Source organism: Brienomyrus brachyistius, chromosome 16 (assembly GCF_023856365.1).
Source record: "Brienomyrus brachyistius isolate T26 chromosome 16, BBRACH_0.4, whole genome shotgun sequence".
Lineage (NCBI taxonomy): Eukaryota > Metazoa > Chordata > Actinopteri > Osteoglossiformes > Mormyridae > Brienomyrus > Brienomyrus brachyistius.
In genome coordinates this window covers 18,706,536-18,728,758 of record NC_064548.1, presented here as the reverse complement: position 1 = coordinate 18,728,758, position 22,223 = coordinate 18,706,536, and the positions used below count along the sequence as shown (strand labels likewise).

At 44.3% G+C, this 22,223-nt stretch overlaps 1 protein-coding gene across 1 annotated transcript; it reads right to left on the bottom strand.

Moving 5' to 3' along the window:
• Positions 1 to 956: 956 nt before the first annotated feature.
• Positions 957 to 20,768, bottom strand: LOC125709757 (mediator of RNA polymerase II transcription subunit 14-like). Its single transcript, XM_048978541.1, has 31 exons — positions 20,314 to 20,768; positions 19,801 to 19,827; positions 19,580 to 19,685; positions 18,706 to 18,879; positions 17,990 to 18,119; positions 17,525 to 17,653; positions 16,800 to 16,907; positions 15,950 to 16,082; positions 15,644 to 15,794; positions 15,404 to 15,515; positions 14,709 to 14,834; positions 14,443 to 14,521; positions 13,916 to 14,075; positions 13,175 to 13,357; positions 12,259 to 12,393; positions 12,082 to 12,158; positions 11,812 to 11,972; positions 11,499 to 11,645; positions 10,850 to 10,941; positions 7,935 to 8,087; positions 7,484 to 7,753; positions 7,163 to 7,294; positions 6,963 to 7,074; positions 6,732 to 6,857; positions 6,469 to 6,651; positions 6,148 to 6,383; positions 4,784 to 4,963; positions 2,962 to 3,069; positions 2,738 to 2,863; positions 1,916 to 2,105; positions 957 to 1,639 (listed from the first exon to the last, which is right to left on the bottom strand). Exons 1-31 carry the CDS (start codon positions 20,469 to 20,471, stop codon positions 1,566 to 1,568), a joined length of 4,278 nt encoding a protein of 1,425 aa, XP_048834498.1. The 5' UTR covers positions 20,472 to 20,768; the 3' UTR covers positions 957 to 1,565.
• Between the last annotated feature and the right edge of the window lie 1,455 nt (positions 20,769 to 22,223).

The following is a 22,223-nucleotide window of genomic DNA, read 5'->3' as shown; positions in this document are numbered from 1 at the left end:
TGACCGACATTCCCACAATTAAGCTTTGTGAAGTGAATTTTCAGAGTACAAATAAACCACAAATAAAAAGTATATAATTTTTTCCTTCAAAATATTGAGACTCCCAAAATTCTGCTTTGCAACATACTTTTTCAAAATACAAATAAACCAAAATTCCAAAGTATACTATTTTTTCCTTTAAAATATTCATTCACTGAAAACCTCGAACCTTGCGTCTCACCACAGCGTTGACTCCATAAAGCAGTATTTTAAGGTTTGCACATCAAGACGGCCGTGGGGGTTTACTGCCACCTAGTGACCATCCATGTTTAAATCGATATTAGTCTATTGCTAAAAGGTAGCACTCATACAGATGGAAGTACTCTACGTCGAATACTTTATCGAATATTTACCTCAAAGTAAAGCCATCTTTCCGTTGAGCTTCCACAATGTAATACATGCATAACCCACAGTTTAAACCGACAGCCCCAAAGGTGTGAGCTACATTTTTGTTTTAATTTAGCAGATGCTTTTATCTAGAGGAACATACAAGTGAGAAGGCAGGGTCAGATGGTCCCTGGTGAAATCACTCAGCTGACTTAGGAATTTGAACCCATAACCTTCTGATCACAGGCACAGCACCTTAACCCACACAGCCACACACAGCCCCAAAACTACAACCCATTATGCATACTAATCCACCATGCCAGCCTACGACAGGGGGCCACTTCCCTTAGTCTACCCCATTCCTGTCCATACGCAAACACACTGTCAGAAAGGTGTGTGTTCTAGTCACACTCAAGTTAGGAGTATTGTGTCTGTTTTCATGAGTAGCACCATGAAGAACCCAGGGAAAATTCTATCTGAATGCGCTGTGTACTCCTACTTGGATGCAATGAAAAAGGACTCCTGAGACTCGAGTTAAAAAGTAACGATAAAGAACCATATAAAACGACAGAATGATGACACCAGATATATTTACTTAAATAGCATTTATTAAAGACAGACATTTCATCTCACATTCTTCTATTCGGTCACAAGAGCATCCCATAATAAAATAGGGCTTACTTATAAACTTTGTCACAGTTTTACAATATGCAAAGTGACACTTAACTGACAAATCACAACATTAAAAAGGGAGACATTTATATAGGAGTACTAAGCAAAAGTAAATTCCAATACATCAATAATATTGGCGTTTTGGTATAAAATCTATTTGAATAAAGCTTCTTGCAAAATGTCCTGTTACAACTATTGTTTATCCTAGTAAGCAAAAAATGTACAACTGTAGGTAAAACAGTGAAGTGCGAATGGGAGGAAAATAAATTAAAAATCTACAGTAGCTTGTACTTTAATTTATGACTTGGATTATGCAGTGCTCATTCATTCGTTAAGAACATCCTTACAACTGAATTTTATAAAGTTTTTGCATCACAACTGTTTGATGGCTAAAGGCAACTCACCCATACACACTCGATTCTGACATCATTGTCAAAATGAAGAGATTAGTTCTCTCTGGGGCACAGTAGGCAGTGTACAGGAGCTGCTCCTGTCCATGTAGGATTCGGAGCGCAGAAGAGAAGATGCTATGGGCGACCACCAGGTGGCAGTGTAAGAGTGGCCATGAGTTCATGAACCGAGGCGAATACAGTGCATTCACCTGCGGAGAGAGGAAGAAGTATAAGTGCACAGAGAAACTGAAGGACTTAGCTCACATTAAATGCCTTAAAATTTAACGGGAAAATATCTAAACAGGGATTCTCCCCACCTGTACCAGTTCAGAAATGTTGGCTCCTCAAAGCATTTCTTTAAAACACAAGAGCCTTTGAAACTTCCTGCTTAATTAAAATTTGTGCGCCTTGTATGCCTTCTATCCCCCCGAATGCATATGAGATATCTCAGATTTCCTAAGTGAAAACGGGCGCCCTTCCCTGACCTTGGCGTGGGGGGTGCATGTCGTTGAACCTCTTGAGGATGCTGCTGACCATGAGGGCAGCGGCGCCGGAGGAGCTCTGCTGCCGCGGGATGTCGGCCTGCTGCGTGAGGCCCGTGGCCATGTCGTACACGATGGGCACGATGAGGCACACGGGCTCCTGGCCCAGGGGCATCCGCTGGGTCAGCTGGAGCTGAGCAGGTGGGGGGACAAGGCAAAGGAAGAAGATACAAGATTCAAGAGTCTTTGTCATCATCTCACCGTATAAGGATACAAGTACACAGTTCAGATCCAGAGAGCAAAAATCCAGACCAGGATTTTATTCAAACCAAGCAGTTGAGTACTCAGTGACTGACTCCTGATACTCAACAGGCTGGTTGAAGTAAAAATCCGGTCTGGATTTTTATGTTCTGCATGTGCGCAAACATTTGTGTACCACGAAATATTATTTCTCTGGGGCCACTGAGCAGTTTGTGATGAAGCTGAGACAAAAGAAATTGAAAATAAAAACTAGACAAAAAGCATCCACTCATCATTCATATCAAAGTTAAATATTTAGAGTGAATATTACCGGTGTGCATGCGTACATACAACAGCCATACAGATCATACATAAACATACACATGTATGTGCATAAATGTTGAACAGGACAAGAAGATTAATGTCGAAGAAACAGGCACAGACACACAGATCTGAGAGGGACGTTGATCCACCTTCATAACAAGGGCCGAGCAAATCCCTCGTTTTGTAGTCATATCAAAAGCGGAGGAGAAACCAAAGGTCGGGGCTTAGAAGTGAAGTTACCAGGCAGAACACAATACTTACGAAAAACAGCATTTTGGATTTCAGAACTACGGCGATGGTGCCAGGGGGGGCAATGGGAGGCGCACTGGGGGGGATGGTCAGGCAGAACTGCACGTTCCACTTGAGCTGGGCAGCCTGCTCTGGAAACTGGACCAAAACAGAGATTGGAGTGACACGCAGGTCCACGGGCCAGGAGAGGGTAAAACGCTGAGCGCTGGCGCGAGAGCCACGCCCCCAGGACTCACCAGCTCCAGCTTCATGATGCGTACACAGTCCCTGAGGATGTTGGTGGGAGCCCCCAGCAACTTGGTAAAGGCATTTAGGGTGTTGTACTTAAAGGGTGGACCGGCAACCTAAAGAGGGCAAAGGACTTTGAAATACACTGCAGAACAGGGTTTCTCAACCTAGTCCTCAGGGACCACCAGGCGGTCCCTGTTTTTGCTCTCTCCCAATTCCCTGGCAATGTGGTCCTTGAGGACTGGGTTGAGAAACCCTGCTGTAAAAAAAAAAAAAAAAAAGACATATTCAACGTAAAAGACAAAGGACATAAATATGTACTCTGGGTCTGTCTAAACCATTTTGAAAACATTCTGAAATAAATCAGCCCCTCTCTGCTAAACAGAACCGCAAACTAGGCTTTCATTCACGACCATGGTGATCCCATATTCAAGCTACACGTACTGCATTGAAGATCTTACAGAAGGTCTGAGAGAGGCACCATTGCACATAAGGAGCACAGAAAAGGAATCGAATGTCCTCAGAACCTCAGAGCAGTTTAAAGTTATTCTGTAAAAGCAAAGAATGATGGGAGATTCCTAAAGAGGGACACATGTCGATTGCGAGGTCAAGAAGAACACTCTGGTACTTGGATTTCAGTGTCACATTCTTTCCTTCCACCCCGTTCCTTGCACCTTCAGTGACTGCGGAACATCCCTCTAGGGCAGGTGTATGTACAGGAACAAGATCCAACCTCAAAATCCACAGAAAGCATGTAAACAGAGCAGTGGTTGGCTGCCTGCCCCTTGAAGATTAAGGCGGCAGACAAAATAGCAAAAACACCTAAAAGGAGCAAGACCACCCACTGACTTCATGATAGCTTCAGTCCTTCTTGGACCCCCTGTCATTCAAATACTAATCTGTGTTAGTGGGATAGAGAACCGTATGGAGAAGAGAAGCCTCGTGTTCTTGGAGGGATGAAGGACGGGGGGGGGGGGGGATCGACTTTGCATTCCACCCACCAGAAGATTCAGCGCCGTTTACATCAGATTTAGGAGGCCATAGTGGCCATTTTACTTCATCCAATTGTTCAAGATGCTGCAGTATATTTCCCATTTTGTAATCATGAGTATTTTTACCTTGTTCTGTAAAATGGTATCGTATTTCCTTGGTCGCTATGCAACCCCTTACAGTATAGCTAGAATGACTCAGCAGTTTTGTGGTTTTTAGTAACCGCTGCGTCGTGTGTCATCCAGCCCTGTTGGTGATCTTCAATTTGCAATGACTATTCCTCCTTGCCAGTTTGTGTTCAGCATAATTTTGCGCAGAACGTTTCCCTCAATAGATTAAACAATTGAGCAGTTTTTTTGGCTGATGCAACTGCAATTCAGACATTGACATTGCCTGATGTTCCTTTGAAAACTGTGTGTTGGACCCGGTCCATAGGTGACACAAATGGCTAACTGGCATTCGACTTAAAAGGGACTCGCATTTGCAGCTGCGTTTGTCATTATGATTAAGTCACATTGAAATTAAAGCCTTTTTCATGTGTCATTTGATTCCTTTTGCCCACTCTTGTACAGACACTGCCTGGTCCACAGCCAGGGACATTGGGGCAAAGACTTGTAGAAATACACTATGCCACATTAAATGCAGATCTTGCCCAAAAGCCCAAGCAAGCTTAGAGCTCCTTTGCCAGTTCACAACCCTGAATTCCACTTAAGGTACATCATTCCTCTTCCTTCTTTGTGGTGTGGAAACGCTAATGCCACATTAACCACAGAGCTATACTAGAGGTACAACACCCCAGCCAAGACAACTGGATACAGGTGAGAGATTGGGACACGTTACCCTGGTCTCAAAGAACTTCTCCAGCACCTGCAGCTCCTCTGAAGCCCAGGGTCCTGCATTCTCAGGAGTCACCTTCAGCTGGAGGGTCTGGTAGGTCTTGGGGTTCAGCGCTACCCTGCACTTGAGGACATCCGTCTTGAACATGATGACGCCAGGTTCATTCGAATTCACTATAGTGAGCTGAGGGGCACAAGCAGGGCAGCGTAAGGAGGACGGTGCTTAATAAATAGTGATGGCCAAATGAAGCTTCATGAACCATTTGCCGTACTTTCTGACCCCACTAGATGGTGCTCTATGTTCCAAAAAGAGCTCAAAGCATGCCCCAAAACAAACTAACAGCACCATCTAGTGGGCCAATACAGCGAATGGCTCATGATGCAAACACAGCAAATGGTTCATGAAACTTCATTTGGCCATCACTACTAATAATCACTTGACCAATTAAGAGTGTGACCATACCACACCGTAAGGGCACACTGAAGGTGTGGGCGTGTAACATTTCAGTTAACCGTGGTCATGCAAGATCGTACATTTGTTCGTTTAATGTTTCAGGAAGCACCATGTTGGAAAACCCAGTCGTCAAGATGATCTTAAGGGGCACTTACAAAGAGGCAAGTTATACGTACAGGGTGCTCGTTATAAACTGGTTGATTTGCATTATTCGCATTCCACCTCATTAACCTCTATCTGTGTGTGATGCTTAAATTCAAATCACTGGTCTAACACACCTCCACAAGAATCATGCATTAGAAAGATACGTAGGCCTGAGAGAGAGAGAAACTGTCAAAGAGAGGGTAGGAGGGCAGAAAGGGTAAACAAGACAGGACAGCAAGAAAGAATAAAGAGATGAATGTAGAGAGTGCGAGTTATCCAGCAACTGCAACGCTGAAAAAGCTGACGCAGAAAGGCACTCATATCCTTTCCTAATTATTATCCGATCATAAAAATTTTTTTTTTTTTTTTTTTTATCAAAAGCTCAAGGGTTTTATCAGATGCAAGGTAAATGAACTATAAGCTGTAGTGAAATGAAAGGTGATCGAGTCCTTCATAATAAAAACAATGAAAGCAATAAAAACCTCAAAAACAACAATACAATACAAAACAAATAAGAAACAAAGTTATACTGAAAAAGACCAGAGATGGATGACAGAGTTCAAATAAAGTACAAATAATGCTCATGGTACATGAGTTTGGAGCGAGCGGTAAGTTAATCAAGTTAACTGTCAATCAAGTATTAAATCACGTAATGATATTATAAAACAGGACTACAATCCTGTACCAATTTCCTTCCATATCCTGTTCGTGGTTATTTATTATATGGTTGCCTGCTCTTTAACATGTGCTGTGAACCCAAACTAACTTACGTTCTCCTGCTGGATGATCCTCTGCAGGTGCCTCCTCATGACGACAGAGCCGAGGAAGCGCTCCAGCGGGGAACACAGGTAGCTGCCGGCCAGCCCGGGCACCAGGCAAGGCGTGGTCGAGGGCAGGAGCAGCAAGTGCAAGGCACTGTGGGTAAGAACAGTAGGGATGGAGGCCGCCCAGGAGCGCTGAGGGAGCTTGCGGGGTGGAGGCATGTTGGTGGGCATGGTTTGGGAATCTGCAGAGAGAGACAGAAGGAATCAGCCCATGAGGTAACGGAGAAGGTAAAAGGGGCAAGTTGGGCAAGCAAAGGAAGGACTTACTGGGTCCAGCACGGGGCGAGTGCGAAACGTCAGGGATAGGAGAGTGAAGGGAGGGGTTGCCAGGTGACATCCCATGGATACGAGCACCAGGAGAAGGGCCAGACACCTGCGGCGACCCCGGCCAGGTACTCGCACGCTGACTGGGGGAGACCATTGTGTAGGGTGAGCTGGGGTCCAAAGCTCCTACAAGATAAAAGAAGTGTCAATAAGCTCATGACAAAAGAAGGTTCCAGCACCCCGTCCTGGCCCCTGAGCGCACCTACCATGTGGGCTGGCAAAGCTGGATGTCTGTCCCATAGAAATGCCCAGCGAAGAAGGAGAGGGGGTGGGTCCAAAGGGAGAGGGAGCCCGCAACGCACCGCTAGGGGAGTTGGCGGCATGGATATTACCTTCACAAAAAAAAAAAAAAAAAAAACCAATCAATGACAGCGTTTGTTGATTAGACGCACCAGCAATTCTACTAAGGACCTCAAATTCGAGCTTGTTGATCTTGCCTGGGGATTGCGTAGGTATCATGGAGGGAGATGGGGCTACATTCTGGTGGTAGGGCGTGGGAGGGGAAGTGAGTGGAGCGTAGACGCTGCCTCCTGGCTGCTGCTTGACAAACTGAAAATCAAGGAGATAAAAGTTAGCGATAGCTCATCCAGCATGACCACGCGGCGAGATGAGGTCTAGTGCGAACCGGGGTCATCACCGGCTGGGGCTGAAGCTGAGACATGAGGGAATCCATCATGTCCACCCCCACGGGCGACGGGGGGTTGTCGTCCTCATTGACCGAGCGCCGGCGTGCATCCTGGTTGCTGTCCACAAACATGTTGAGGAACGTCTGCAGAGGGCGACAGGATAAGAGAGGTTCACAAACGCCAATCAGGAGCAAGGACACAGCTTACCTGAAACAGATGTTTCAATACCAGTCTTGATACAATATACCCAAGACTGGACAAAGATACCCAAAAGCAAGACCCACTAACTGGAGAGCATTTAATGATTGTAGGACAGGATAATGGGTTCACACCTTAAGGCCTGGTGCTGGATAGAAACCCTCCACGATCTTCGTGTTGTCAAACAGGCTGTAGGCCCCGTCGCGGATGGCCACCACACCACGGCTGCGGCAGTAGATATCGATGCAGTACATACTGCGGAAGGCCAGGCGGATGTGTGTCGGCGACTGGGGGAGGATGGAGAAGCACTGGTAGGCTGTGTTGGTCCTCTGAGTTAGTCCCAGCATGGGCACTGTGGGCAGCTTGTTGATGGCATTTAATGGAGCTTGAGTATCAAAGAGGACCTGCAGGATGGGAGATCACTGGAGTCAAAGAACAAGCAAGACCTTCGAGCATCAACAGGAAGATGTTCCGTCATCCAGCCTTTCATTGGAAAGGACCACAGAATCCTGACACAAAAGCCCAAAATTGTGTGTCGTTTGTACATAGCCCTGATTAAAAAACAAACAAACAAAAAAACCTCACCTGGAGCAGCTGCACAACATTGGGTGTCTTGTTGAACATTTCCTGCAGCTGGTGGAGGATGATGTTATGGCAGTTGCTGCATCCAGAGTTAGGCCCCACTGTGCCGAGGCAAAGCTGGAACCGGCGGGTGACAGAATTCCACTGGATCGTCACCTAGAGGGACACGGCATCAGGTCAAAATAAGTGAGAATTAAAAACCACAGAGCAGCAAAAACTCGTAGGCCCTTCGATAACATCATGAAAAGCCATCAAGGTCCCACAGCAAAGCTTCCCACTGACACCATCACCACTACACTTAACTGCTGGTGAGAGAGATTCTTACAGTGAAATGCAGTGCTTCATTGTAGCCAGAAACAACAGTTCTACACTTCAGTCATCTCCCCAAAAACACTATTTTACGATTTCCTAAAGATATGCGAACTGGTTTTACAAAATGAGATCAGGATTCACATCCTGCCCAGGGTGTATCCCAGCTTGGGCCCCTATGCTGCCTGGGATAGACTCCAGCCACCCCCATGACCCTGACCAGAACAAACAATTAGAAGATGGACAGATGGATGAACACAGCAGCATTGACATTCTCCTTGCGTCGTCTCCGAGTTGCTGATCACGCCACATGGCCCTTTTTTCAGCTGCTTCAGCTTCTTCCCCACCTAGACTGAACTCCCTTATCTAAAGTTCATGAATGTTATTCTAGGGCTGTTTGTTACTTCTTGGACAATTCAATAATTTTGGCACATTCAGCCACTCCAGAAGAAAAAAGTAATAAAGAAACACACACATTTCAAACTTCCTCATTTTGGGTACTGAAGCGCTGACTATGGTTTTGTGAAGCCCCTGAAAGTTACAAATGCTTTTCGGGACTTATTCCGTGCAAACGGATTAGGGCTGCCACGGTCAGTAGACGCTGTCGACGACGTCAACCCCGAAAACGCTTCGACATCAATTTGAAATCAAAGCATCATTTCTTATGTTCATGAAAAAAAAACCTTTATGATTTCTAAAATGCTTCAATCCATTATAATAAATGTTTTCCTTTAATATCACTATATAATTATGGGAGCAATTCAAATTATTACAAAACAAAAACGTGGTTTGTACACAGTGCAAATCTTCGATGGCGTACCACGGCACTATGCACGAGCCCCTGAAGAGTGCTAGGAGGTCACTGGAAATTTATACCGAATACTAGCTTTTGGACACCACATTTCACATCTCATTCATATTTAAGAGACACTACTAATTTGCTTATCGAATTATGTGGAAGTAATATCCATATAGTGCTGAAAATCCAGCATCCATCATCTAAAGCCCCGCAATAACATATACAGTTTGTTGTGGTAAAAATAAAATGAACTTTTCATTTAGATTAAATCGACCAATCGGTAAAACGGTCGATAGATTAATCCATAGAAAAATAATCATTAGTGGCAGCCCTAAAACATATTTTTATTTTTAAGTCTACAGAGATATCTTGAAGGTAGCATGAAGCTCAGTTCCATGCTTCAGCAGCCAAATGGCATTCTGAGCCTATATGCTATGTGCAGAAAAAGATCTTTCCAAAATTCTAGGCCTTACATATGTTCCAAGACTAGATGGGAAGCTAGGCTTCCCACATGAAATTGTCAAAAAAAAATTGAATTAGCCAGTGTATCAAGGTAAATTAATTTTATTGCCGAAAAGTGTAATCATTCTTACTAATTGAATCACAGCACTGATCATTTCATGGAAGTAGCCTTTGACAGCATAGACGTTCATTTTCTCTTTGAAACCAATATAAATATAGCCCGCTGATGCCACGCTTCACTGGAAGTCTATGGAAGATTCGTGTACTCTTTGTCTAGATGGAGAATAGACGAAAGCTTACTGGACAATTTACACTGATTATGTGATTTCGGGGCTGCCCGGATGCTGTGCTTCACTGCGAGTCTATGGGCGCTTCATACTTAGTTTTTGCTTCGTCAGCATTGATTGCACTGAAAGACCTGCAGTCAGATATTTTAGACTCTGCTCAAGACAGGATAAACTACCAACAACAGTAATGCTCATGACTGCCACACGGTGTCGGCCGTGCTGGATCGCAGTGCTGGATCGCAGTGCTGACTCGCAGTGCGCGTTCATTCTGTCACATGCCGGGGAGCAGAAGCGTTTCATTGAAACCCGGAGTGACAGTTTACTGTTCTGTATGTCATCTTTAGCCAGTGGCATCTGTAAATATTGCAAACAAATGCAGTTACCTCCGAGTCTGATCATCTGTTTTACGCCCAGTGATTTGCAGTAGACTAGGCGGGTAGTTAGCTTGCTAGCCAAGTTGCGTGTGTTCAAGCTGAGCTGCAGGCTTTGAAGCAGCACGGCAGACACTGCAGCTAATGACGACTTCATTTTAAAGAAGCAATTTGATGGAGGAGAGCAAGAACTTGCATGTAAGCAGCTGACTGAATAAAAACACAAGAAAAATACTGCCAACTGCCCACACTGTGCACCCCCCCCGTTTTAAAAATCACCATCCACCTCTGGTGTGCATGTACGTTGCACAACAAACAAATAAAAGACTTGTCCACTCCACTGCTGCAACCCATACAAGAATAACCACTGTACAGTGTCAAAAACACAAAAGGAGGAGAGGGGGATACTGCCGTACTGTACTGCTATAGCCATACAGAATGAATGCATGTTTCAAAGCCAAATTTTGCCAAAAGGACACCAGTGTTCTGCGAATAACAAAAAGATGAAACAAAGCTGCCTTTGTGGAATTTCACGCCGGCACGGAGCGCTCAGCGCGGACTTCTGCAAAGAGGGCGGGGATTCTTTGCACCCATGAAGAACAAAGAGGTACGACCCACAGCACAGCAGCTGTAAAGCTCTCCCTGCGCACCGCTCTGGCCGAGACCCGGAGCCCCGTCGCTGTAACTCACCGAGCTGCCCTTCGTGCTGCCGTAACACAGGACCAGCCTGCGGTAATTATACAAGCGGATCTCCGAAAAGAGGCTCAGATAAGATGGCATGTCTGTTGAGGGGGAAAATAAGCAGATGTTCAGAATACATGGTGGAGCATGTTATTAATTCAATAGGGCGGCTCAATTATGACAAAAAAAATCATAATCATGACTATTTCGGTCAATACAGAGATGACGATTATTTAACACGATTACTCATTGACTTGACTCTGACTCATGCATTTATTGGAGTTTTTAAAAAGCTTTTCAACAGTGGATTTCCTTGAACTCTAAATATAAATCAAGTAAGAAACAAATAAAAATAGTCTGGAAATGGGGATGTGCTGGATTTCAACATAGGACAAGACGGGAGCATCACTGTGAAACGAAACGTGGCACAATGATTCTTTTCTCTCGATTATTTGGCTTTGATAATCGTTGGAAGCCAAAATTGCATCTGAAATTAAAATTCAAGTCATGTCCCAGCCCTACTATTCAGTGTCCTGAAACAATCGTCATCGTGTCTTCAGAAAGAAAGTGGAGAGCACGCCTGCCTGTCAGGCAGTAAGCAAACACACAGGCACAAGGTCGGTCTGCTTTGGTTAAAGTTTGCGGTTTGAATGCTCACCTGAGAGAGATCGAGCCAGGTCCAGCACACACTCACACAGCTTACTGATGCTACTCCAATCATTTAGGAACATCTCCACGACCTTGCGGCCACCCACCGGCTCAGAAAGTGGGTTTTCGTAGGTCAGGTACACATGATGCGCGGAGACTGGAGACACATTCAGAGTTTAGATCACAAAGCTGGTTCTCATAAAGACTTTGACTTTAATGCAGATATGCTGAATAAATAAGCGCTTCCCACACTGCTGCCGTGAGCAGGCCAGCTCACAGGGCACGGGGAACCAAAATACTCAGGCCACAATGCCACTACCGACCCTGCTCCTTGCTGGAGGTGCTACTGAGGGGGCAGTTGGAGAAGACCAGTTCCGCCACCCAGGTGCGGTTGTTGCGACCCTGAAGACGGAAAGTACAGTCCAGCAAGGTGCGCTCCAGGGCCCTGCTGGTGTCCTCACTGACCCCCTTGCTTGGAGGGATCCTGAGCCACAGACAGGATAGAGGAAGGAAGCAAACATCAATATTGTGCCTGAGGCAGACCCACTGCCTCATGATGCCCATAGAATCAGACACAAGAGTCATCCACATACCTTAGGACACGAATAGCATGCCCGCTGCCATCTCCTTCTACCTGCACTCCCTGGTGAGGGATCCCCATGTTGGATAGCTACAGGAAGAGTACAGGAAGTTCAGACGAGGGCTCAGGGGGAACCTGACCATGTAAGGGTTCATGAGGAGCCAGGGCCTGGATATGCTAAATACGGCACCTCACAACGCAGGCCGATGAAGGGCATGTTGGAATCGCACATGGCTACCAGGTGGGCCGCCACCTTGTTAAAGGCACACATCTCGCCCGATCTCTTGGGCTTCTTGGGCTCGATGGCACAGCGGTCCCCTGAGAGCTGCCAGAAGCCAAGGCGAGAAGGAAAGGAGCGAGACACTGTGCTGTGAAAAGGAAACTGATCCTTCTTCATTCACTCTTCACGCCTTAGGGCTCTTGGGTCGTGTTCCAGAAACCTTCTATCTTAAGTCAAGATAGAGTATAAACCAGGATTTTTCATAATTTGGTATTACAGAAGAAAACCCGAACTTAAGTTAGGATACGATAAATGATTCAGGAACTGTACATTTGTGATTACTCCCCCCCCCCCCCCCCCAAAAAAAAATAAAAATAAATCCTAGTTACCATGGTTACCAAACAGGTTTGGATGTTTCTGTAATACGACCACAACAGCCTAGATGGAATATTTATGTATTTATAAAACCAAGCTCAATCAGATATAGCCACAAACAATATTTGTAAAGGAAAGAGGCTATGAAATCGCACATGAAAATGCAATGTAAAAAAATCTGTAACTTTTACTAAAACCTGCCAAGAATGAAGTTTCACAAAAATACACATAGAGGCCTAAATGAGCCAGTGCAGTTTGCTGTGGCTTTTCAATCAATTAAAATCAGCAGGAGTTTACTCATACATTGCCACTATAATGCAACTTTTTGGTAAACTAATTGTTTTGACTTTTGTTTTTTATTTCTTTTAAATGTGATTTTAATGACATATTTTATTGCATCTTTCTTCCTCTGTAAAGCATTTTGAATTTCCTTGTGTTCAAATTGCGCAATGCAAGTTAACCTGCCTGTAGTTCTTCAATGCACCTTCACCACAATGCGGAAATATCCTACCTTCCTCTTGGCACCTGACCTGGCGCCCCAGTCTAGCACCAGGTCCTCCAAGTTGGACTTAAACTGCTGAAGCAGCTGAGCTCTGGGTGGACCATCCTCAGAATCCAGCTGGCTGACAGACAGGAAGGAGTACTTGTACTCCAACTCAGTGGGGCAGCCAGGAACGTCAAACATCTCCACCACCTGCAACGCCCCCAGCAGATGCACAATGGGGTGGTCATCAGTGCTCAGATTAAACCATTAGTGTTTCAACAGTGCTGTTGCACTGAGGTGGCAGCATGTACTCTAAGCATATAGCACTGGAACATTCTGGAATGCAAAGCAACAAAGATGTGGAGAGACTACATGATTAAAACGGAAATACACAGTTCAAGTTTTCCATAAAACGAATGGCATTTGGTCCTGTTAAATGTCAGTTTTTATGTACTGAAAGAGGGTACTAAACATTTGTCCTCTGAAAATTGAGTTCAATTTACTCAACAAAACCTTCTGACTCAGTGTTTCCCAATCCAGTCCTTGGGGAACCACAGACAGTCCATGTTTTTGTTCCATCTCAGCTCACTTTCGGGAGCTGGGAGGGAGCAAAAACGTGGACCGACTGTGGGTCCCCGAGGACCGGATTGGGAAACACTGTTCTAGCATATAAATACACGGATGATTAAAAGACCTGCTGACATTATACATCGTATGTCCGGACCTCGATCATCATCCTACCGAAGAATAAGCGAAAGCAGAACTTACTATATAGTACTGCGGGAGGCGAGTGAGCTTGATGATGAGGCGGTGCTTGGAAAGGCTGCCGGCGGGATGGGAGTCGGCGTTTGCCAGCAGCAGGGAGTCACTGCACACCGTGGGGAGGTGCTTCACTGACTGCCGGCACCTCCGCTCCCCCAACCAGAACCTGCAAGTCAGAGGTCCCATCATCATACGCGTCATAAACTCAACCATTCAAAAACACCGCTCTTCACAGAGAAAAGCACACCTGACGAGAGAAAGCTGATATAGCCCATATACTGTGCCATTATATAAAATCTCAAAATGGATCAAAGATCATTGCAAACTGACTGTCCCACCAGACAGCCTTTTTTTTGTTAATTTGGTTCAAGATTTCCCAGACTAATATCTATCAGGGCATGCATGGCAGCAGCAAAAACGAATCCCACAAAAATCTGAAAACACACCAATAATTTCAGAGGAATAATGCAGCTGGTGATACTGATACGTTGCTTTCATGCCATGGATGCATACAGGATGGTAGCCATTCTTACTTAAGCTGCTGGAGCCAAGAGATGATGCGCTTCATGTCATCGTTTATAGACTTTTCGATGTCATCCAACATGGACTGATCTAGGAGGAGTCAAATGTAAAGGCAAAACATCAAGGTGATCTTCACTAATCCTAAGCATCTGGATGGGAGTTTTGATCCACACAGAACTAGACCAGATTCATGCACTAAAATGCTTCACAGAAAGAAGCACCCTGACAGGACCTGGTTTCTCCCTGAGCCCCTACTCTTTGTTACTCTTCTTCTTACCGGTTCCATACAGCATTGGCTGGAACATTCCAGAATGCAAATCAACAAAGATGTGGAGACACTCCGAGCGACCACAGGGCTCCAGGATGGGGATGACCAAGGTAGGGAGAGCAGTCTCTATAAAGGCTTTAGACAGAATAGATTCTCACAAACAAACCAAACACTTGTATATCAGAGATATTCTAACAGGAGAAAAAATTGGAATTTCGATTAATCGCCCTAGTCTGTGATGTCTGCTTCTCAATTATTGCAAAATTCAAAATCATGATTATTTGAGTCAATACTCAGATGACGATTACTAATCAAGTTTGGAAATATCATGCATTTATGCTATTTAACAGTACTTAACTCTAAATTTACTAAAAAAAACAAAGAAAAATGGGCAGGAAATGGGGAGCAGGATTCGTAACACAAAACAAATTGGGAGCTTCACTGTGAAATGAAATGCGGCACAATAGCAATCTTATCTGGATTATTTTTGGTTTGATGATTGTTGGAAGCCAAAATCGCAACTGAAATTAAAATTTGATTAACTGCCCAGTCCTGCTTCAGCTTGGCCCAAAGTTAATTTATGGCAATACTTGAATTAACTTTATACACATTTTAATGCTCTAAACATGTGATTTTCATAAGGAAAAAAAAATGGGGATAAAGTAGTATACTGTAAGGCAATACTAAATCATAGCATAACTCACAGTTATCGTTGGGGTTATAGGTCTTGAGTATGGCTTTGAGCTCTTGAAGTTTTTGGTGGGAGCGTGCATGAACACTGTCAATCAACAGCTTCTCTACTGACAGATGGTCAATCTGGAGGAAGACGAAAGCAAACAATCACAATAACATGAGCTGTTAATCGTGTAAATATACAGACAGATACCACTTAAACTAGTACAACCAAAAATTGTACTCTTAAGACATAAGTATGGATAGGATACCCGCAAGGCTCTCTCCATTAGTTTACGGTCACAGGAAGGCAGTGGAGGATCATGGGATATCTGCAATGGCTTGGAGCTGTCCGTCTCATCGACTTTGATGTTGACCTTGTGAACAGAGGCAGAGCCTGTCTTTCGGCCCAGGACCTGCTGACTGCATACAGAAGAGCCACATATGGAGCATGATACATCCATGGTATATCTAACCAGATTAACCCACCAAAGATATAGCTGTTAAAACCAAGTTGCCCTCTTACGACACACATATCGACACATATTGAAGTGTGCATTTCATCATAACGGACTGACTTCCAGACTGCCAGGGTCAAACATCTCGCTGGGAGGTAGCGCTCCACCTGGACGAGGTCACCCCAGCGTTCGCGCACCAGCGTCAGCGTCTGCGAGTGGAGCACCTCCAACTGCAGGGCCAGGCAGAAAGAGTCTGACAGGTGAGGTTAAGGACAGGCATCCTCACGGCCGACCCGGGAGCAAAGCCGCGCAGCAGGTAAGAACTGGAGTGACTGGAGGAAAGTAAGAAGTGGTCCAAGCCACTTTAGATTCAACTTATAACCAGAAATATCCATAAATGTCACATTTAAGTAAATTTGCCCTGTTGTTATAGATTTCAAAGGTTTTCGCTCAATGTTTTTCATAGACGTCTACAAAAAACCCACTACACTAGGTACCAAAGTAAAGCTTGGAACACAGTCGTCTCCCACAAAGGCAAAAACCTGCCCTGGAAATGAAAGTGAGGACCCCACTCATCAGGTCCAGTGGGTATCTGGAAAGTCATATCGCATAAACCATTAAAGATAATGACTTGAAAATGTTCACGTCTTCTCGGTTTTGACCTGCTGGTGCAGACAACGAGAAATCAACGCGCAAAAGAGCACTGCACCGTTTAATTTCACCTTTCACTACGAAATGCGAATCTTTTAGTTGTTTAATTGATCTGAACCATCACCTTGACATCATGGTGGGGGGGAGGTCTGGGGTCAGTCAATTCATGCAAGGTTACAAAGTGGCGCACAGGTCATGAAAAACGTTAAAACCAATTGCTTTGACATTTGGAGTTATTTTGGTGGCCCCTGAGGTTACTTTTGGCTTATTCTTCAAACGCAAAGACGTCTTCGTCGCCTTGCAGGTTTATAAAGGATACGTAGGCAGTTGAACATGTCCTGCAGGGGTTTCTCATCAGCGAAGAGGCGAGACTGCACCAGCTCGTGGATGTAGTGCACCTGCATGCTGTGTACCAAGGCTCGGCCATCTGCATTCGGGGGTCGGCAATATTAGCTCAGACAAAACAGAAGGTGGGACGCAGGACTTGCGTCTGCGTTTCATGACATGCACGTCTACACACACACACACACACACACACACACACACACACACACACACACACACACACACACACACACACACACACACACACACACACACAAAGAATTAGAGTTAAACCAGGCAACAAGGGTTGACTACTTACTAGTTTCCCCAGAGGGAAAATGATTTTTAACACTGAATTTCTTTTTTAATTGGCAGAGGGTCTCCAACATCAATAAAATTTCCCTGGGCCAATAACTGCCATATAATCATAGACCAGTATGCTGCAGAAGCATCTCTTGAAATGAAAGCAAATATACTGCTGGAACCAGAGCCGCCTATCCATGGGTGTAATGAGACTGGTCTACAGCCTGGCATCGCAGTCTCAAGCAAAGGGGCAGAAGATCAGTATTACTGCAATATGATCATTCTTAGGTAGGATTACTGTTTGGGACGCTTTGATACGTCCAGTTTCAGCAGAATTTCAGACAATGAGGGACTGACTTGCAGAAGATTATGAAGGTCAGGAGGGACATTCTTAAACTAAGCATATGTTAGACTCACCTCCTGTTTCTTTGTCCTCCACAAGAATCTGCAGCTTCAGGAGCCTCCAGGGAATGTCTGGATCATCCCCCATCACAGTTAGCGTGGCTTCAAACTCTCCCTCAACTCGGAATTTCACTCGCCCGTTGGCTTTGAAATGGGAAGATTATTAGGGGTGTTAGTGTCCATACAAATAAAAAAATTCAAATTCAAAACACCTGCAATGAACATCGATATACTCTAAAAGGTCAGGGAACTCGATGAGGAAATGGGAATCTTCTGGATACATACTAAATGTAAGTAACAGCTGTGCAAACAAAAGGCACATTGGTCATGGCACGCAACTGTAATACCGATATCGGTTAACAATAATATGCAAGCAGTACTGAGAAACCATGGCAGAGATTGCTTGAAAGTTGAGGTATCTCCAGAAAAGTCCATCAGAATCTATGAAAGCCTGAGGGGCTCAAGGCAGGCTGAGCTCACCCACTGTCAGGTTGGCCAGCTGCGGGGGCAGGTCGGTGGTGACCAGACGGTGACGCAGGATCTGGTTCAGCTGGTGCAGGGTGGCCTGCTTCTCCAGCTTAGTGATGGGATCTGGGGGAATGATCTTATCCTGCACACAAATCCCATGCTGGTTAAATGAAGTATTCAACACAAGATGAGCAGTGCATCCGACATGAAGATTCTCAACACGTGAAACGGTGAGCGACCAATAGCATCAGGCTGTGCAATGAAGCAGGAATAAGTTAGCTTACACCAGTGTGTCTGAATCCAGTCCCTCCCAGATACCAACGGAAGTGAACTGCAGGGTAACATGGAACTACCAGCTAGTATGTTCACATACAGAATAAATATCTCCAAGTCTGGAGAATAATCATGTTGTGTTCTACATATCTGCACCTGAATCACTGTGCAAAATGGTTAGAAATGATTTTGGCAAAGGGCTTAATTCTATTCCATATCTCCATCTCTATTCACCTCCAGAAGCCTTAAATAACAGCTTAACAATAATGCAAAGTCTGGTAACTTAAAAACTATGATCCAGCACTGAAGTTCTGTCCGCCGTTACATTTACTTGGGAAGGCGCAATATCGCCAGGCAGAAACCCCGACGTGTTCAGCCACGATCTACATAGCGATCCCCCTTCAGACGCCATGCAGCAATGACTGCAGCAGTCTATTTGCTGACAGGCAGCTCACCCGGATGCATGTGGGCAGCCGTGGATAGGAGCCAGTGGTTAAAACATCGACAGCGAATGGGATGGCGAAGCTGGGCAGACGAGCGTGCACCAAGGCGTCCCTTGCCAGGGAGGCCAGTCGGTCAGCTGTGTCCACAAACAAGAAGGCCTGCTGATCCAGGAAGTTGGAGATCATCTGTCCAAAGATACAAAACCAGAAAGGTTTTCTGGTTAAAGGGTTGTCAATCTTTGACAATCTGAAGCTCAATAAAATCCTTAAAATAGAAAACACCTTTCTAATTTTTTTATATGTTATAAAGGGAACCTAGGACTTTCAAATGGCACAATGAGATACAATACTTTTACTACCCCTTGAGATTCTGGGCCTCTTGACAGATCAGAGATAGAATTCTTTTATTTTAAGTTCAGTACATGCTACAAGCTAAATACATACATATTTGGAATTAGGCCAAAGACTTGTATATCCACATTTTTTTCAGGCGCCTAGGTGTAACTATTGCAGAGATACAGGCATCTGAAAATGGCAGACCAAGCATTTTTGCGAACAAAGGAAAAATCTCATTCAATTTCAAGCCAGTGTAACTCCTAAAATATATGTGCTAGGCCAGAGAAATTTTATATGGCCCAGGGGCAAACAAACTGACACAAAGCGGTTCAATTCTGAGATGGTCGAGCATGAACCATTTGTTGAGTTGAGCCAGAATGACCCTATGACACAAATTCAGTCTTATTAGAGTCTTGCACTCTCTTGGGGAATCTACTATAAAGTCCTCAGTTGTGGTGGCTCAGCAGTCAAAGGATTTAGGCGTCTCTGATGAGCACTACTGTTGTGAAGCAACAAAACAGTCCAGCCCACAAACGCACAGCTGACGTACCGCACATTTCTCAACCTTTCCGGCATTCCCTGCCCACTTCACAAGGGCCAACAAACGAACAAAGAGCTGGCGGGTTCGGCTGGCGAACTGCACAATTTCAATTTTCCTGTAATAAGAAATATTTATTACGCACAATTATCAAAGTGACCAATGAGAAGAAATAAGAAAAGCAAAAGATTGTAGCTACTATTTAGAGAGTGGAAGGGGAAGAAACGTTTTACCTTTCCATATCAGTCTTCCTTGGGAGTCTAAGGCAAAGAAATAAATGTCAGTAGCATATATTCGAAATTTCAGACTATACATTTGAGCATAAAAATCATAAAGATGTAAAAAAAAATCTGATCTTTCAGCTAGTGTGACAGTCGGTGAAAGTCACGTGAACATATGGGGCTGAACATTCACCGTATCATGCATGCCTAACCAAGAACCCAAAAGAACACCTACACTGCAAACCTAATGTACAGTATCCGAACGATTCATTCAATAACAGCAACAGCAGCCTGGAATCACACGCAGAACTGCTGCAAAACCACATCACTTAAGTGGAACCTGACGCTTATGTGCGATTCAAAGTAAAAACTCATTAACACAAATGATTACCGTTGTAATACCAACACCATTTGAGTTCGATAGTACAAACATTTGTACTTCACTAGTCCAAGAAGAACTACCAAACTCGAAAATAAAAAATCTGTACATGCAGCACAAGATGAAGACAGCAGCATCACACTCACAGCTCAGCCAGGAGGGTGATGTCGTGATACGTTCTCTGCAGAAGGAATTCAATCAGTAAACTGAGCCGTACACCGTGTGCCCCCAGGGGCTGGGATATTGAACTTGGTCCCCCAGCCGGGACCAGCTGCCCATCCGGACCGATTTGAACAGGAGCCATTTTACCGGACCAGTTAAATCAAAGGTCTATCTACACAATCAGCGCTACAAAGTGATGCAGAATAAACGAGAAGCTTGCAGGGTGCCAGAATCGCTTTGTCTGGGAACCGGTGCACTTCACGCTACGTCCCGGTAGTCTTAGAGCGATACGGGCGTTTTCACCCCATGGAAAAGCCGGCAGGCATTCAACAAACAGCTTAACATAGGGGAAGAATCGCCAAGACTACACGAGCGCCATCGTTGAACCGCTACCGGAAGTGATTAGGCGCGTGACAACGCGGAGGACCCGGATGTTGACTCCCTCCCGCCCGCCGCTTTTCCACGCCTCTCCCAACTTTCTAGCAAGCGAGGAAAATCCATTTATTCTATTTACTCTTTTCTTTTCTTACGGACAACGCAAATACATTGAAATATTTTACGTTTCTTGTCAAATGAATAAGAATAATCAGTACGGTTACGACATTACAGGTTATACTGAACGGTAAAGTGCTTGTACAGTTTGACTTCAATATAATTTTGTTTAAGTGGTAATATGTAGTAAGCCACTCCTGCTGGTTTACAGGCAGTGCGTAAGTGGAATAACATTTATTTTAAGGTGTGTCTTATTAGATGTATGTAGTTTGTTGTATTTATGGCAGGTATGTAGAATATAGATACATATATTAAGTATATAATAAAGAATAAATCTACCGATGCTATCGACAAAAAACTTACTTTACGTTTCAATGTTCATTTCAGTAGGGTGCACATTTTAATAGCATACGTATGTGCCAGAATTGCATCTGGTTAAGTTAATTAAGTCGAAATACAGATATTGACAAGATATTGGCACTTCTGGTAAAGATATATATTACTCTGAAAGAAAAACATTCCAGTAAACAAGCAGTAACTCCCTTGAGAAATTGAAATGCAATCTCATATTTTAGTTTTCCGGTTTTCTCTGACGTTTTGAACAGTGCATGAAGATTATTGCATACATTATTAATTTCATTCAATTTGTAGTAGAGGCATGGGCGTCGTCAGGTCAAACTTGATTTAGCCCCTGATAATTTTTATATTTTCCACCTGAGTGGAAGATTATTCTTAGTCTTTAAATTATTAGTGAGATTTCGATTACTTTGAATTTGAGTTTTCCTACCTCATTTACTTGAAAATATGGGTTTGTTAAATATATATGTATTTAGGAAAATTGTAGAATGATGCTATGAGGGCAGTAAGGTGCCTCAGTAGGTAAGACTTTTCCTTTAGAGTTTGGGGTTAGAATCTCACCTCCATTGTATGGAATTCACCCTGTGTGGCATGAATTTCCTACAGGTATCCAGGTTTCTTCCTGCCCCCAAAGATATGCAATTAGGTTAACTTCTACACACTTGTGCTGTGTGATGGACCGAAATGCCATCCAAGGTGTACAGGACTCAATGGGTTTTAGATTCGTATCTGTGTTCAGAAGGTCATGGGTTCAGATCCCATGTCCAGCTGAGTAATGGTATCATCTTTTGGGTCATGAGCGAGACTCTTCATCTCAGCTGTTCCAGGGATGCTGGAAGACGCCGGTCTGTGACCTCAGACATTACAGACTTAAATGTCACATGGGATGAAGGTGTATGCAACATATGTAAGAGTCCCTTTGCCTTGTACCTTATGCTACCTGCAATAGTTTAATACCCATAGCCCTGACAGGCTGTTAGAAGATGATTTATGTGACAGATCCAGATAAATACATAGAATAAATAGGTTTACAAAACTGGTTGGA

Excerpts from the sequence above, each read along its gene's own strand:
- LOC125709757 (XM_048978541.1), bottom strand. The coding sequence starts at position 20,471 with ATGGCTCCTGTTCAAATCGGTCCGGATGGGCAGCTGGTCCCGGCTGGG. Across the intron at positions 19,686-19,800 it reads AGGAAGACTGATATGGAAAG|GAAAATTGAAATTGTGCAGT; the intron begins GTAAAACGTTTC and ends TTCTTATTACAG. Across the intron at positions 2,106-2,737 it reads AATCCAAAATGCTGTTTTTC|CTCCAGCTGACCCAGCGGAT; the intron begins GTAAGTATTGTG and ends CCACCTGCTCAG.